At 45.8% G+C, this 16284-nt stretch overlaps 2 protein-coding genes across 21 annotated transcripts in view; one reads left to right on the forward strand and one right to left on the reverse strand.

Annotated features, from left to right (window-relative positions):
• The window catches only part of ABI2 (abl interactor 2), a 121945-nt gene extending 115976 nt beyond the window's left edge, over positions 1 to 5969 (forward strand). For 6 of the 8 annotated variants that reach the window (XM_087435682.1, XM_087435678.1, XM_087435681.1 and 3 more), the window contains 2 exons: positions 1390 to 1482; positions 1706 to 5969. In XM_087435682.1, coding sequence (XP_087291808.1) covers positions 1390 to 1482; positions 1706 to 1791 — 179 coding nt within the window. In that variant the 3' untranslated portion in view covers positions 1792 to 5969. Of the gene's footprint in view, positions 1 to 1389 lie in introns of all 8 variants that reach the window. The other 2 variants (XM_004426815.3, XM_004426816.3) reach the window with 1 other exon arrangement.
• RAPH1 (Ras association (RalGDS/AF-6) and pleckstrin homology domains 1) overlaps positions 4670 to 16284 on the reverse strand; it is a 102859-nt gene continuing 91244 nt past the window's right edge. For 12 of the 13 annotated variants that reach the window (XM_087435671.1, XM_087435674.1, XM_087435670.1 and 9 more), the window contains one exon: positions 4670 to 14133. In XM_087435671.1, coding sequence (XP_087291797.1) covers positions 12160 to 14133 — 1974 coding nt within the window. In that variant the 3' untranslated portion in view covers positions 4670 to 12159. Of the gene's footprint in view, positions 14134 to 14159; positions 14773 to 16284 lie in introns of those variants that run through there. The other variant, XM_087435676.1, reaches the window with a different exon arrangement.

The following is a 16284-nucleotide window of genomic DNA, read 5'->3' on the forward strand; positions in this document are numbered from 1 at the left end:
GCACCAACCAGGCAGTGACTGTGATGATGTTTGGATTTGAGTGGTTTAGGGGGTAGAATTAACAAGACTTGGGGATATTTTCCTCTGAATTACTTTTCAGTGGGTTTGCATTTCTGTAAGCATCAAGAATATTATCAACTGTAAAAGAAAGTAAAAATTACTAGGTTGACTAGAAATACGAAATACTCTACGTATCTTGTATTCTCTTACACTCATAGTTAAACTCGTATGTCATTTAATTATATTTGTTTAGGTGTTTGGTTATATTTTGAGAGATACACACTAAACTCTTCCTAGGCCTCTCTAAAGTATTTTCTGGCATCCTTAATAGACCACTATAATGGCAAATATTCAGATTTTAAGAAAGCCATTTAATTTTTACTAAAGCAGGTCAGAAACACAAATTAACTGGGGCAAGTTGCACTATATCAAAAATCTGTGTTTTAGTTTCTGTTTCTTATTTATTTGTGTGAGGATTAAGGTTGCATGAGAAACTAACAGTCAGTATATGCTTCTTATATATACTCCATCTCAGGGTAGATGGAGATTTATTGAGTGAAATTCTGAGTGGTAAAATAAAGGTACAAAGGATCTTTTATAAAAAAGATAAATCTTCAAGTGGATTTGAGCAAGTTAGAGGGTATCCCAATTTAACTAAACTATTGAGGTAGATGTAATACTTAGGAACCAGACTGTCCCAGATATCCTTGATAGGCCCCAGTTACCAAGTTATTTAAGCAATGAAACTCAGGAGAGCTTACAGATATCCTAACAGGTTTTCTAACACTTGAGTCTGTCATTGTGGGTGTGTTAAATTGGTGGATAACGCAGCCTGTGTTTTGAAAGAACGTGTATAGTAGATTCCCATTGTTCCCACACAACTCGTGAGAGTTCGGACACTGTTCTCACTCGGTGCACGGGCGGGGGCTCTGGAAAGTGCCGGAAGGGAGGCATAAGCCTGCTCTTCCCTCTGTCTCACCTGCCTCCTCTCATAGTGCCTCTCACTGCAGTAGTACAATTTTAACATTTAAAGTTGTGTGTTTTTACACGATATGGTGCTTCAACACAAGCTCAACTGAAGAAACAGCGTCTTTCCCAGTTCTGGGATTGTGTCTCATTCAGTGAGGTATTTTCCCATAGGCTGTTGAAGGGTAAGTTTGACTAAATGTGATTTTTTGCCATTTACATTGTTTTGAACCTAACCTCCCCAAGATGGGATTCCATTGTATAAGACTGGGTATTAGAAAAAAATTTTTTTGGTCTGTGTTTAAAAAATCACTATGTTTGAAGTGCTGTGGGAGTTGGGAAGGGATACATATTCATTTATTTGGTTCTTTCTCTCTAGGAATGTTATTCTGTTCTTTCACATCCTATTTTTTTTCCCTCTAGTTGTGGCAATTTATGATTATACAAAAGACAAGGAAGATGAGCTGTCCTTTCAGGAAGGAGCCATTATTTATGTCATCAAGAAGAATGACGATGGTTGGTATGAGGGAGTTATGAATGGAGTGACCGGGCTCTTTCCTGGGAATTATGTTGAGTCTATCATGCATTATTCTGAGTAAAGCTCGGCAGGGCCCTGTCGCCCTCACAGAACAGTCAGGTCTTCCCACATTATCACAAGGCCCTGGGGATTCCCCTCCAGTGAAATGAATGAAGGATACAAATGACAAAACTGCTTACGTTTCTTTGGTTTATCCCCCAGTATTAAAACAAACAAAAAAGCAAGCCGAGTCCGAACAAATGGATCTTCCTGCCATCACTTGTACTGTGCTGAGCTGTTTGGATTGAAATAAGGTGACCATTTCTAAATATGTCAGAGGTATAACAGCGTAATGATGTAAAACAAATCAGATTAAGACTGATTCAGAAAAAACGGGGATCTCTCTCAGGAATACTGTGTACCCTTGGGATTCCTCCTGCGGTCTGTGGTGTGGGATGTCCTTCAGTGCCCGCGCTGAGGGTTAGCCTCGTGGCCCCACGCTGCTTCCCTGTGAGGACAGAACCAGTATTTAAGACCATACGTAACCATTTTTATAATTGTTTCCGATGGCTTATTTGTTCTTTAACACTGTAAATCCTGCATTCTCTCAGCACTTGAGTGCACCGAAGGAGTCAATGCTGGCCTGACTTGCATCCCTTCCTGTTTCTCAGTGTGTGGATCATGAGGAGGATGAAATGAGTCTCCAGACATGCTGAGGGTGGTTAACAGTTGCGGCTTGATGTCAGCCTGCTGCTGCTGCTGCACGAGGCTGCACTGCCGCTGGCGCCCGGCGTGCGCAGACCCGTGCGGTGTGGTGGCCTGGTTCAGGTGCGGAAGGGGCCCGAGAGTCTGAGGACGTGGCCTGTCAGCAGAGCGTTCTGCTCCACAGCGTCCTAGCCCCTTGCCTTAGGTGCTGTTTTGAGGAGTAGGATCTTGGAGGTCAGACCCATTATTTCTTTACTTCTTTCACTGTTTAGAAAAACATTATTGTTTTTTGGAAAATAGCAGTTATTTTCAAGAAGTCTCTTGACAGTCACTGAAATAAAAGGCTTGCTGCTGTGCTCTCTGAATGCTGCTGATGGCCAGTGTTAGCTGCTGCTGAGTTGTTTACTCCCTTGACTTTAGAAACAGGCAGTACTCTCCTGATTTCGTCTGATTGGCCTTTGAAGTAGCTGCTTTTGGTAAGAATTTGAGCCTTAGATCTCAGACGACGAGCTGTGGCGTAAGTGGTATCAGGCCAAATACTTATCCAGTCACACACACAAAAATTAATGTAACTGAGGGAAACAATAACAAAGTATTTTTTTTCACCTGCACAATTATAGCTTCAAATTCTGTGGCGTGTATAAGGCAGGTGGCTTTAATTGTCACTTCTGTAATCAGTATAAGAAATACTGAAAGAACCTGGGAGGGCTTGCTGCTCGGCGGGTGAACACTGTGGTCATGAACCGGCCGGTCAGGCCCAGGGACGCGGCCGGAAGAGAGTGTGGCCAGGTGTCCTCCCCGAGCTGGTGAAAGAGGGGAGCAGCAGCTGACGTGTTTCATATGTGGGCTTCAGCGTGATGGTGCACACAGAGGAGCGCGACTGAGAGGTGACCAGTGCGGCACGTGGGAGGGACTCAGGTGGTGGAGTGGCAAGTTCAGATTCCACTTGTGGACCTGTTATCTGAGCACAGAACTGCATCACTGTTAACTGAGACCGGGTACAGATGTCCCTTACCAAGAATTTTTCTTTTTTTAAGTGGCAGGGTGTTTTCCCCCACACACTGCAGGTTAGCTATTTTGCTTTTAGATTTCTCCAACACTTTGAATTTAGATTTCATTAACTTGCCTCCAGTACACATTCTAGGTCATGCTTTTGTGAGGTCATCTCGACATCCTGTGTTCTCTGTTCTCCTTCAGAGTAATGGCCGAGTGTCCTCTGAGCCTTGGCTTCATTATGGACCCAGCCTAGACTATACCTGGATAGATTCGCTCTTCCTAGTATTGGTGTATAGCTAGGAAGACTGTTTCGAAATTAGATGTTCCAATTATTTATTTAAAAAGCTTGCTGAGAAAGCTTAGTGGATTAATAAGGCAGAGGGTATTTTGAAATCCAGCAAGTAGTTCCCACAGCTCACACCTACAGAACCAGAGAAGACAACTTTGCGCGAGTAGGTGGCGTTCCCCTGGACTGCTGGCCCCCTGCTGGACTGGGCTGTGCAGAAGACCCTGGTGAGGCCCTTCCCCCCGAAGACCTGCGGCACGGGGTCCGTGGGTCAGCTGAGCTCTCCTGTATTCTTTAATACTGATGTGTGTGTTTTTGTTTTAAAAACATCACCTCTTGGATTTTCTGCATATTTTAAATTTTTGTACAGTTTTGGGTTCTATATATTGTCTTGGAAGGATACTGTGTAATGATGGGCCAGGCCTACACTAATTGGAGACTTAATGTATGTAATATTTCATAGATTGCATGCCAGTAATAGTCTGTGAGGGTAGTATTTCTTGTTTTATTGTAAGTTTTCCCCATTTGTCTTTTATAAACTACAAGATGGTTGGGAGTAGGAATTCCAAATGAAAGTGGAAGTCTTACATGCTGCATAATATTGTGGCAAAGGTGATCCAAGTCTAAAATCTGCTGAACAGTAAGCAACCATTTTATCAGGATAGAAGGAATCTAATGGAAGACGGGGTTTTTTTTCCCTCAAGTGTTTCTTTTTGACTTGTGTGTCCTCCCCCTTTTTCTAAGGAAAAAGGAGTGACTTAAGAGTTGTTCCTTTTTTTTTGGTATTTACTGTTTGAAAGGCCGTGAATGAAAACATGCTTTCTGGTTGTCGTGGACCTTATGGCCACAGCAGTAAATCGAAAACCAAAATAGTGTCAGCTTGTCAAAATCTAGACCTGAGTGGTTCAGCCTGCTGTGTTTGGAATAAATATGAATCTTTTCAGATGTCTCGTTCAGTGTTTTCTATCTTTTGGCTACTTGCTCTTTTTGTCCCTCAGGCACACCTGCTGTTCCCATCTTAGGGTTGGCAAGGACCTGCTACTTTGGCTGTGTCCCTGTCACTGGGGGAGACGTTTTCTTTCACCCTCCTGCTGCTGTTTATGACCCGGCTAGAGAGAATGTTTTATGCATCTTTACAGTGGTCTGTAATGTAGCCATGCTCCTTAGCAGTCTCACATTGATTAAAGATGATTACGTAAGATTTTTCTGTTTGCGAGGCATCAAAATGATGGTAGTTTGCTTTCATCCTTTTGTGTTCTGGTAGCTGGTGACCTTTCTGCAGTAAGAACTGTGCTTTTATTTTTTATTACCTTTTCTCCTCTGTGGAGAGAGCCTGGCATGTCCTGAAGGCCACGTTTCCCTTTGAAAAGGCTTTGGGTGGAGGAATTGGCAGGTGACTGAAAACTCTTTGAAAAGAATGGGGATCGAATCACGTCCCAGCTGTTCACTTCTGACCCTCTTGGTGAGGAACTTCTGATTGGTGTTAAGGTGATTTCCCTCACGTGATTTTCACACAGAATTTTAGAGCTAGATGAGATTTTAGAAATTTTAGTTCAGTCTCATTTTACTGCTGAGGTTAGATGTTTCAGGTAACAGCTGGTTAATAACAGTCGAGTTCCTGACTTCACGCCCGGTACTCTTTCTTCAGCTGTCTTTATTGAATGTGCCGTATGTTTCTTTAAGAGTTTAGAGTTCTACTTGATGTCTTGAGGAAGATACTTGAAAAGATATGCTATGTCTCGATAATACCATCTGAGTATTCAAACTGTTGTTTAAGGAGTGTACCTTAATTAGTGAACATAATCTTCATTTTAGCCCTTCAAAAACTACTCTCAGTACAAACGGCCTTTTCCGTAAGGTGTAGGGAGCAAAAGGGTGGTGTTATTTGAGCACTGACGGGAGCACAGTGCTGCCAGCAGCCTTATTTGAGAGCCTTAGACTCAGCGGAGGCGTTGTGTGCATGACCTTACCTTTACTTTATGCTGGTCTTTGTTCCTATTTCTTATTGAGAATCTCATAATTCTTTTAAAAATTGATTAATGAAATGACAGGGCCTAGCTGTGTATAGATGATCCTTGCTAAATATCTTGAGGGTTTTTGTAAAAAAAGAAAACAAAGAAACAAACAAAAAGCTTATTTTCACATTAAAATGGAAATGTCTTTTGCAACTTCAGAATCTATGGAAAAGCAGATTTTATCATATTTTGTGTCCATGCATCTTTTTTCTTAACAAAATGGTTTACAAAAAGGAATGTAAACAATTTGTGATCTGGCCAGTTGTACTTTGAGCTCCCGGAGGGAGGCTGTGTTAGGAGTTGAGGGAACACCATGCAGGAAGATGCGAGGGAGCAGTCTGTTGCCAGTCATGTTTCTTGCGTGTGCCATTCAACCACCTCCAGATGGGCGGGGAACATTCACTTTTTAATTTTGAAATCGTATTTGGAATTAATTGTTGCTGTGTACTAAGAACTTGACCTAAATAAAATCCTACAGAGTATATCCAGGTGTCTTGTGAATATATTTACGTAGGTCATCACCTCTCTTCTCAGATGGCGTGTCAGCTGAATGTGTGGGCGAGAATCCTTCCCTGTCGCTCTACACCAGGCGCTGCTTTTTATGACCGAAGTCTTAAACATTTCAGATATGTAAAATGAAGTTTTTTCCCCCTCTAGATAGCTGCTCTAAATAATTATTTTCTATCCTTATTTTTGCTGTAAGTGAACCTGAGGTTTTTCTGATCACTTCCCCCAAAATACATAAAATTTTTTTGATATATAAAAAGGAGAGCTTCTGTTTTGTGCTCCAGTTTGGTAAATGATAAAGTGACTTGTGAACACATCCCGTGTCATGGCGGTCCAGCACACAAATCCCTTTTGGTACTAGTTTGTACTTAGTTGTACTTTGTTTAAAGAAAAAAATCTTAAAAGTTATTATCATTTTTTAATTGCTAATGTATTTAATGACCAGAGCTCCCTAGTCTGTTCATTACTTAAAGGTTAACCAGTTGAATGCACCACATTGCAGTTTATTTACCTTCACAGTTTGTTCTTACTGCACAGCCTGTCTTTTTGGGACCCCAACATCAACAGCAAAACCAGGTTCTCAATGGTGCCGATCCACAAACAGTCGAGTCCCCATGTTTCAATGAAATCTATGTATTCTTTTTATTAAGGATTGGGTAAGCTGACATAATGAAAACTCATAACTGAAAAACAAGTTTACACTGACTGTGTGACTACTGTCCTAAGCCATTACAATAGTTCACTGACAGGAACTGGCAAGAATAACTTGGAAAATAACTTAATCCAGCAGTAGAACAAAAACATCGTCAGTAGTACTGAATATATCTCTCTCGTATATATCTCTATATAGATAGGTTTGCACAATCAGGGAGCAAGGCACGTCATGAAATGAGAGCGCACACTGAAGCAGAACAGAACAGCGACAAAGCTGAAAGAAACATGGGAGCTTCATCTTTACCAGGCGAGCTGGGTGCGATCCTTTGAACAGTGTCCCCTATCGGGTACTTCATAATGCAGTTCCTTTTGCCTTCTTTTTCATGCTCAAAAAAAAAGTATTCCTACATTGTATCTATTTATGGCAAAGCTCCCACAGCCTAGATGTCAGTGTGAGCCTTGACTCCATTTTTTTAAAGAAAAGGTAAGAGAGGGAGTAATCCCAGTTAAATATAATGTGCAATTTTCCTTTAAAACAGTAAACAATGTTTTTACACCATTTAGCACAAGCTAATGATATTTTAAATGTACATATCTATAAAAGGAGTTCACTAGTGGCTGATAATAAAATAAAGCAAAATCGTGAAACATTCCAGTTAATGCTTATTTTCTAGGAGGGATTATTTACAAGTTGAGAAAAAATATACGACGTGGGAATCATGAAAAATGGCAGTTTTTGGTATTAGGTTACAATAAATTTAACAAACAATGGACAGCTCCCAAATGCAAAGGTTATTTTTCCCTTAAGTGCTGCAGGCATGTTCTGCCTGGAAGAGGTGGTTTCCACAGTTACAAGCTTGGTATTAGCAGCCATCGTGATCAGCATCCTCCATCCTGAATTTAGCCATCTGGTAACCATGCAGTGGTCGCTGTCACCCTGACTCGACCCCCTTCTCTCAGTGTCTTTGGTAGGAAGCAGCCAGACGCCGTGTAGGTAGATGAAGCATTTCCTGTGAGACAGTCCCTTGTTCTATTTCTGCACAAACTAGCAATACCTCCTTCTCTTTCATTAGCACCTCAGACTTCGCTTGCTGGGTTTTTTTTTTCTTTATGCTATTCCTCCAAAAGATTTCAAGGCACTGGGGATTAGAGCAGATCCTGTTTTCTCTTCTAAATGGTTCACTGCTTCAACAAGCAAAGAGCAAACCAATTGGAGGTTTTTTCCTTCAAGTATTTATCAAGTATTTATATTGTTTTGCTTGTTTTTATTCAGCAAGTTTATTCTACAGCTAAATTTCAGATTTCTTTTACATATAGACCTTCCAATGGCACAATTAAGAACTGAGCTCTTGTTTAGTTTGAGGGATAGACTGGGAAAAGTGGAGAAATGTTCTATTGAATTTTTAAAGGAAAATAAATCTTAAAAGATAGTGGGATATGTAATTCTGTTCTCCTTGCATCTCTCTGGGGAGCAGATCTCAACTCTGTGAGTCATTACGTAGTCCTACAGGGTTTGGGACAACCTACGTTATGCAAATGATGTGAAGTGGATAAAACGACTCACAGTGCCCAAAGGCGCTTGTAACCTGAAGTCATGTTTAGAAACAGACATCCTCATCAAGTGTATAAAACCAAATTGTTATACCTGTTTTACTTAAAGCAGGTCATTACACCTGTAATCATACAGGGTCATACAGGTTTAATTCATCTCAACTTGAATACCTGTGAGATTACATCAGTTATAATTTGTTAACTCTGAAAGTATATAAAAAAGTTTGGTATGACATATAAAACTAGGAAAAGGTTTTTTTAGTTGTTGAAAATCACCTTGTTTGTAACAAAATTGCTTTTAGCTTAGGAAAAAAGATGACAAAAGTTTCTGTTGGGGACCTGATAGTCAAATCAAACCAATCACACCATTACCTGAAATTTTTTTCAGGCTAATTTATAACCTTGCATCCTTGACACAAGCTTACTAGCAGTTCTGTTCTCCCCGAATAGCAGCTTCTGAAACTCTAACTGGATGCACGGCTCCTGTTAACCCTGATCTCAGAGTTGTCACTCTACTGAATTATTATTCATGATCCCCTAATCTTGTTTAGATGAACATTCTGATAGACTCAGCATTGGCTTCAGTGGCAAGTCAACTTAATTACACAGAGGGGGACTTGCAAGATGGTTAGAGCCCGCAGCACAATGTGCCAGCACGGGCGGAAGCACCTTGTTTAGAGGACTGTAAGACACCACCGTGTCTACATTACTTGGTTTGAAGTTTTCTGATGAAAATCGTTTCCTGTAACTTTTAAGAGTCAGCAATCTTTCTCATTTTAAAAAGTTCCAGAAGTTTAAATGTCCAATTTACAATTAAGTGGGCATCTGTAAAAACCTTAAGAACACTCTTCCTAAGTGAGAATGATAGCAGCTTAAGGAAAACAATGACTATTTGAGTAGTCAAAGCCAAGCTGTGAACATTCCTGTCGCCACCTATGAGCCTGATGCCGGCTGTTTTATTAACAAACAGAATAGGCTCTGCTGCCCTTTGGAGTTGGTGGCAAAACTTTAAGCATAGGGTGATCAATTTTGAAACTACCAAAGTTAATTATTACAGTTCAGGGCGTCACGAGCTCGAACAGGCACCTGTTTGAACTGTCCTCAGGAGCAGGACAAGTCCATCTGTGCTCTTCACCTTTCAGTTCAGCTGAGTCAACTGTGGATTTTCCCCTTTGACCTGAAGCAGCTGTGCTGGGTGAGCTGCTGAGCAGAAGGCAGTGACAGAAGGCACAGTCCTAGTGTCACATGGCAGTAGGTGTTTCCATGAACACCAAGAGAACAGCTACAAAAAAAAACCATAGTAGTCTCAAAACCCCCACAAAACCACATCCCAACAAAAATTCAAATTAAAGGAAACCCCACTAGGGAGTAAAACACTGAAAGTAAAATCTAAAATATTTTGGTTTTTTTTGATGCAGTTGTTTCACACATAAAGGAAAAAAACTAAGTTGATTAATAATAGCCTTTTCTGTCTTTGGAGAAATGGAAACAACCTGTTGTCACACAAGCCCCGCTGGACTGGGGTAGACGTGACACGGACCCTCCTCTGGCCCTGCCCTCTTCTTGGTGTCCTTAGTGTTCTAAAGGACGTCTGCTCGTTCAGGAAAAGGAGACACTAAAGTATCGGTTCAGGATGGCTATCAGGATTGACGCGAGCAAGGAGTCCCAGCAGATCCCGCACTGGAAACACAAAGGCTGCAACTGAGGGCTCAAATCATGGGTGCAGGAAGATGGAGGGGAAGCATTGTTCTTTTCCTTCAAGGAAAGCTGAAGTTGTCCACTTTCATATTTAAAAAGACCACCGCCACCCCAACAAAAAATCCTAGTGATGCATATTTCTATCATTGGATTCATAGTAACTCTTTACCCCACAAATAAGAGTGATCTTTAGAATATAAAGCTGCAGGCAGAAGACGACGGGAAGAGACTTCACTCCTGAGTCACAGTGGAGCTGGCAATCTGGACTCAAGTGTAACCCACATTGCTGTGCATGCTTGAATAACAATGCAGATGTGTTCAAGGTCACTTCATAAGCATAAGAATATCAAGCACACAAAACTTTGTTAACAACTGAAAGATCCACAAAGTGTCTTTTAAAGAAGCAGGGCTTTAAAAATGCACACTGGTGTATATTCTTATTGCTCTGTAACCACATGAATATACTGACTCACATCCTGGAGACGTGGCGGGGGTAGGTGCCACTATCTTCTCTCTGATGCAGCCCTTCCTGGAGAGCCGGTTACAGGGATGGCCAGGGACACAGCACAGCTTCCACTTAGGCTTGAGTTATTACTATCTGCCCCACTTTTTCCTTGGTAACCCTTATTCACAACAGGCATAGACTTTCATTCCAAGATGTGCTCATTTATCATTGCTGGGATGGCTAGTTTTTATTCTATGGTTTAAGAGCAGCTCTGAGATTGCATTTTATTCCTAATGGTCAATTTATCATCATAAATTGATGAGATGTACACATTTATCTCATATACCAAGGAAAATTCACAAGAAAACAATATGAAGTATAATGTAAAACTTACAGAATTAAAGTGTGTCATCAGAGCATGATTCCATGTTGTACGAATTTGCACATGCATGTTACGTAATGTCACTTAGTGTACCTGGACTAGACCACTCCATCAGAACACCTGGTGACCTGGTCACAGCTCCACAACCAGGCTACAAGCAGCAAGGGTCCTCGTGTGCTCCAGTAGCTATGGATGAAACTGTCCACAACCTCATTTTTTTTTCCCCCTCCATGAAAGTCCCATACTTACATGAATTCTTTCTGTTACACATTACAGTCCATATATAACCTGATTAATGACAGCTGCACAGGGGCCAGTTTTGTTCTCTTTTCTAATCACCCATCCTTCTAGAGAACAATACACATAAAGATGCATTTCAGAAGGTGATTTTGTTTTCCTTAATGATGCACCGTATCAGACACAGGATGTCTATGTTTGAGAGAGCAATTGTCTACAGATATCTAATAACATCTACCTCGAGCACACACTATAAGAGAATAACTGGTGACCCAGAGACACTGGGACAGAGCATTCCAAGGGTATCATGTCGGGTATTCTCTTAGAATGAATCAAAGCAAGGATCGTGAAGCCACGCATGAAGCTTCACGAAGCTCAGGAAAAGGACAGAAAGCTGTCCGGATCCCAGCACTCAATGATCCATGTATTGTGGGCAGAGCTTACCTGTGACAGAATGCCTCCCAGATCCGGGCGGGGCCCCTGCAGCAGGGCTGCGGCTCCCATGGTTTAGTCGCCCCGTGAAGGTACTGTCTGTGCACAACCACGTACAGAGAGTGCCTGTGGGCGCCCCATACTGCACTATTAACCCGTTTTACGAGGCTGAGACTTTCCTGATTTAAAGTGCCCTTTATGAACAGTCATGAAGTGTCGGTCAGGCAGCTCTAACTTCAGCCAGCTGGGGAGAAAACCAACACAAAAGCCCCACAGATACACCCAACATTCTGGTTGTCTTCTCAAACTGAGAATCAGCACATTATACATCTATTCCTTAATATATAATACACAACATGCACAGGTAGGCCGCAAATGGACACTTATAAAATACCTTCTAAATAACTCATTAAAAGTGTTTGGTCCAATCCACATGACAGATAATAGAAATCATAAGGGACAGGACACACATTGCCTTCCATGCCTCTTCCACCCAAAATACACAAAACCCATTTTCAGATTAGGAGAGAAAAGGAATAAATAGAATCACTCTCAGCTATATATATATACATATACACATACATATATGTATACATACACATACACACACTATGTATAGCTGTGTGTACACGCACACGTACACACACCGCTGGACACGACCCAAACGACGACGTCAGACCAGGAAGCTCTGAACACCTGAATTCACAGATGATCGGGTGAGCTGACTGGAGGACTGATGACAGCTAGCGTGGGAATAAAGTCCTAAAATCACCAGTCTCGGGAGAGCTTGGTGTTCTGGTCTCTTTTGGGGGGTGCCGGAGGGGGCCCTCTCCGCAGGGTTGCATAGCCTGAGATGTGACTGCCTCCGTAAGCAGCTCTCTGCGGGTCAGAAAGCAGTTCGGGGGGCGGCGGGGGCAGCGCCATGTCATCCATGGTGGCCGTGGGCTCCGCCCTGGACACTCGGGCGGAGGAGAGGGAGCCGTGCCGGGTGATGGACTTCCGCTGCAGGGTCCTGTTGAGGTCGGCCAGGAAGGCGGGCTGGACACCGAGGCCGGACTTGGGCGAGGTGGGCGCGGGGGGCACGGCGGCCACCGGCTGCTCGGGGGGCGCCGCGCGCGTGAGGCGCGTGCTGTCGTTGCGCTTGGGGCGCGTGGGCGGCGGGGCCTTCTTCACGGACGCCTTGGCCCACGGCTGCGGCTGCGGGGTGACCACGGCCACTTTGGGAGAAGCGCCTCCCGAGAACACGGCCGGGATCTCCACGGGGGGCGGCGGGAGCTCTACCTCGGGCGGAGGGGGCGGAAAGTCCGAGTCGGACGGCGGGGAGGGAAACTCATGCCCCGAGTCCCCCCCGCGCGCGTCCAGGCCCGGCGCTTTCGCGGACACGACCCCCGGGAGCACGCCCGGCAGGTGCACTCCGGAGACACTGAGTTTCCCGGGCTTGGGGGGCGCCGCAGGAGGCGGCGGGCTCTCCTTGCCGGGAGACCCCGACGGTACTGCCGGCGCCGCGAACTTGCTGACCAGACTGTCCACCGAGGGCCTCTTGGACTCGGGGGGCTCGGCGCCGCCGCCGGACTTGATGCTGGAGTTCCGCTGCGGCGTCGGGGGCGGCTTCTTCGCCCCGGGGCTGGCCGTCTTAGCGGCCTTTTTGCCTGGAGACCCGCTTTTGTCGGGGGCGGGAACAGCTGCGGGTGTGGCCGGCGGGGGCGGCGGCGGGACCGGGGCCGGGGGAGGAGGGAACACCAGGCTGCTCTCAGGAGGAGGAGGGGGGAAGTCCGGAGAAGGGACAGGGAGGGCGCTGGGTTGCCACTTGGGTTTGGCCTTCACGGCAGGAGGGGACTGCGGCGCCGCACCCGCTGGGGTGGGCTTCAGGGCCTGCGGCTCCCCCGGCGCAGGGGCCGGGAACTGGCTGGCTATCTGCTTCACGACCGAGGGCGCCGGGGACAGCGGGGAGGGAGGCGGTTTTGCACAGAAGCTCTGCTGCTTGGGTAGCGTGGGCGGGGGTACTGGACTGGGAGGGGTGGGGGGAGAGGGAGGGATGTGAGAAACAGGAAAAGCTGGCTGCTTTTTTGCTGGGGGGACTGGAGGAGTAGGTGTCGGTGGCACAGCTTGTATCGCAAGGGGTAGCACAGTCTTGGTGCTGGTTGGCAGGGGCACGGTCACGAGGGGCTTGGGGGGGGCCTGGGGAGGGAGGGGTGCAGGCACGGGAGGTGGGGGGGCTGTCGGAGGAGCCGCTGGAGTAACATGCTGAACGTGATGAATCTTCAGTGGTGGCGCAGGGGGGCCGCACTGCGGAAGGGACGGGGCGCAGGGCGCGGGTTTCAGCTGGGCCATGGCCGAGCCCGGAGTGGGCGGCGGGGGCGGCGGCGGGGGCGGGGGCACAACCCCGTTAGGAGGCACCAGGATCTGAGGCTTCCCTGACTGTGAGGCGGAGGACAGAGGCTGCAGCACCGAGGGCGGTGGCGGCTTAAACAGGGGCCCCGAATGCTGAGACGCGTTCTGCAGCCTGGTGATCGTGCTGTACTTGACGAACGTGGGGGCCGCGGAGCCGGCCGAGGGTGCAGACTGGCTGGGCAGAGGAGGGGGCGGTGGTGGGGGCGGTGGTGGGGGAGGAGGGGGCGGCGGCGGAGGCGGCGGGAGAGGCGGTGAGGGCTGGGAGGCAGTGTAGGGGGTGACCAGCTTAGGTTGCGGGGATGAAGCGGGCATCAGTGACGTGTAGGGCCGATTCATGGACTCCATTCTGGCCTAAAAGGAGTAGAGAAGGGATGGGAGAGAGAGAACAGACAAAACAGTTACAGGGGCGCTGTGACTGTGTACAACTAAAAAGCAAGCCTCAGGGACAGGGTGGCAGGATGCAGCAGCTGTGACGATGCAGACGGGCAATGTCAGGAAGGGGAAAACCGGACCTCGGGGCACCAGGGGTGCAGAGAACATTCGTCTACTCACAACACTCTCAAACAACCAGGCTGCCTGACAGTCTGCGGAAAAGGTCGTCCTGCAGAAGCTGCTTAATGGTGCAGGGCAGGCTGCTCTCTGACCTCTGGTGTCACACACCCGCCCCCGGAGGGCTCTCCTGAGGGCTTCTGGGCCCTGGGCCCCGCCCGGCCGGGCAGGGAGATGCCAGGGCTCCAGTGCACCTTTCAGTCCACCACCGCATCCCCATCAAGCAGATGCGATGCCACACGGGGTTCAGGAGCCCTGCTGGAGGGCCTCGCGAAGAGCAAGGGTGGCTTTGGATGCTAGTAAGCTGACGCGTGAGTGAGAACAGCAGCAGGCGTGCACAATCACACAGGCGTGAATGAGCTTGACACACACACTTGCATCCAACATGCACAGAAGTCCAGCAATGCAGGTAAAGGGGGGGCAGTCTTTACATTTGTTTTACTGCAAAAATACATAAAGAAATGCTTCATAAACATTACAGCAAAAGATCATAAAAATATCGTACAGAAAAAAACAAAAGAAAATGAGAGGAAACTTCAGAAGGCTTGTAAAGGAAACGTACCAAGAAATGGGAGCTAGAGTTTGCCAACACCCTGCTGACCAGCCCATGTGGGCACCTCTTGGCATCTCCCAAATTACCACATCTGGTCATTTATTTCATGGAGCTACTCATGCATGAATGTGGTTCAAGTACTTTTGAAAGAGCAAAGGAAGGATCCTTGGTTTAATAATTTTGGGTAGATCTTTTAGGCTCTTTGAACAAACTGTGAGGATCCCAGACAATCATTTATTTCCAATTATGAATGATCTCTGCTTAGCATGGAGAATGCTTAGGTTAGTAGACTGGAAGGCTCATTACAGGGCTGAATTCTAATGCCCATCAGGACCTTCACATGTTTCTTTAAAAATTGCACATCAAAGTAAAAGCATTAGTCTGCAAGATCTGGTTACAGGAGTCACCCAGGTTAATGTGTTTCCAAAGATCAGCCCCTGACCTTAACTTGACCCTCTCTTGGCTGCTGCAGGGGTGCAGACCTTAGCTGAGCTGGCCTTCTCATTTGGCACCTGAGACTGAAGTAACAGGAGAAGAAACACACAGGAGGATCAAGACTCAAACACTCGTCCCAGCTGCGTGCAGGGCTCGCGCTCTTTCTGACACTGGGGCAAGGACAGACTACGCTGCTCAATCACAGCACACTTGGACCTCGGCCTTCCTCATAACAATGGGGTAGTTCTCTAATTTAGAGTACACATGGATAACACCATTAGAAACTCAGGAAGGTGAAGGACTCTTCTTTAGATATCTGCATTGTGGAAACCTGCTTCTCCACAACATACCCAGAGGGTTAGCACCAGATAGTGCTGCTCATCCAAGTGGATTAAGTAGGGGAAGGGAGAGAGAATTCTTTCTTAAAAGTCTGAGCCTCTGACAAGCGACTTCAACTGTCACTGTCTTGAGAATTTAGGTCATTAGAACCAATTCTCAAACACTTATATCTAAAAAAAAGTGTTCCACCCCCACACTGGGCTGCTAATGCCTTCTCCACCCTCCCGAGGGCCAGTTATTCAACCACATATGCAAATAAACAAACTGAGGGAAAATAGCCATTTAATTCTTGTTGGTGAATGTACTTGTATAAGTGATCCAGACCACAACAAAAAAAATCAAACTGTTCATTAACAAAATGGTCAGGCCGGGGGTGCCACTGGTGCCCTGGTCATGGCTGAGCTCAGGCTGCTGAGGGTGAGAGAGCGGGGACACACCCTTCCCACAGAACTTCAGAGGCAATGTGATACAGTGTCTTTCAACCAGGCTAAAGAAACCTATTTTTCTAAATAGCCTTGCAATAAGTATACTCGTCCTTCAGTATCACTGAACAGTCTACTGTGCAAGGCTCAGGGATCCAAAATTTTAAGGAGATTAATTTGAATTTAGTCTTCCACATAAACTAT

This window comes from Ceratotherium simum, chromosome 9 (genome assembly GCF_057802395.1).
Source record: "Ceratotherium simum simum isolate JZ-2026a chromosome 9, ASM5780239v1, whole genome shotgun sequence".
Classification (NCBI taxonomy): Eukaryota; Metazoa; Chordata; class Mammalia; order Perissodactyla; family Rhinocerotidae; genus Ceratotherium; species Ceratotherium simum.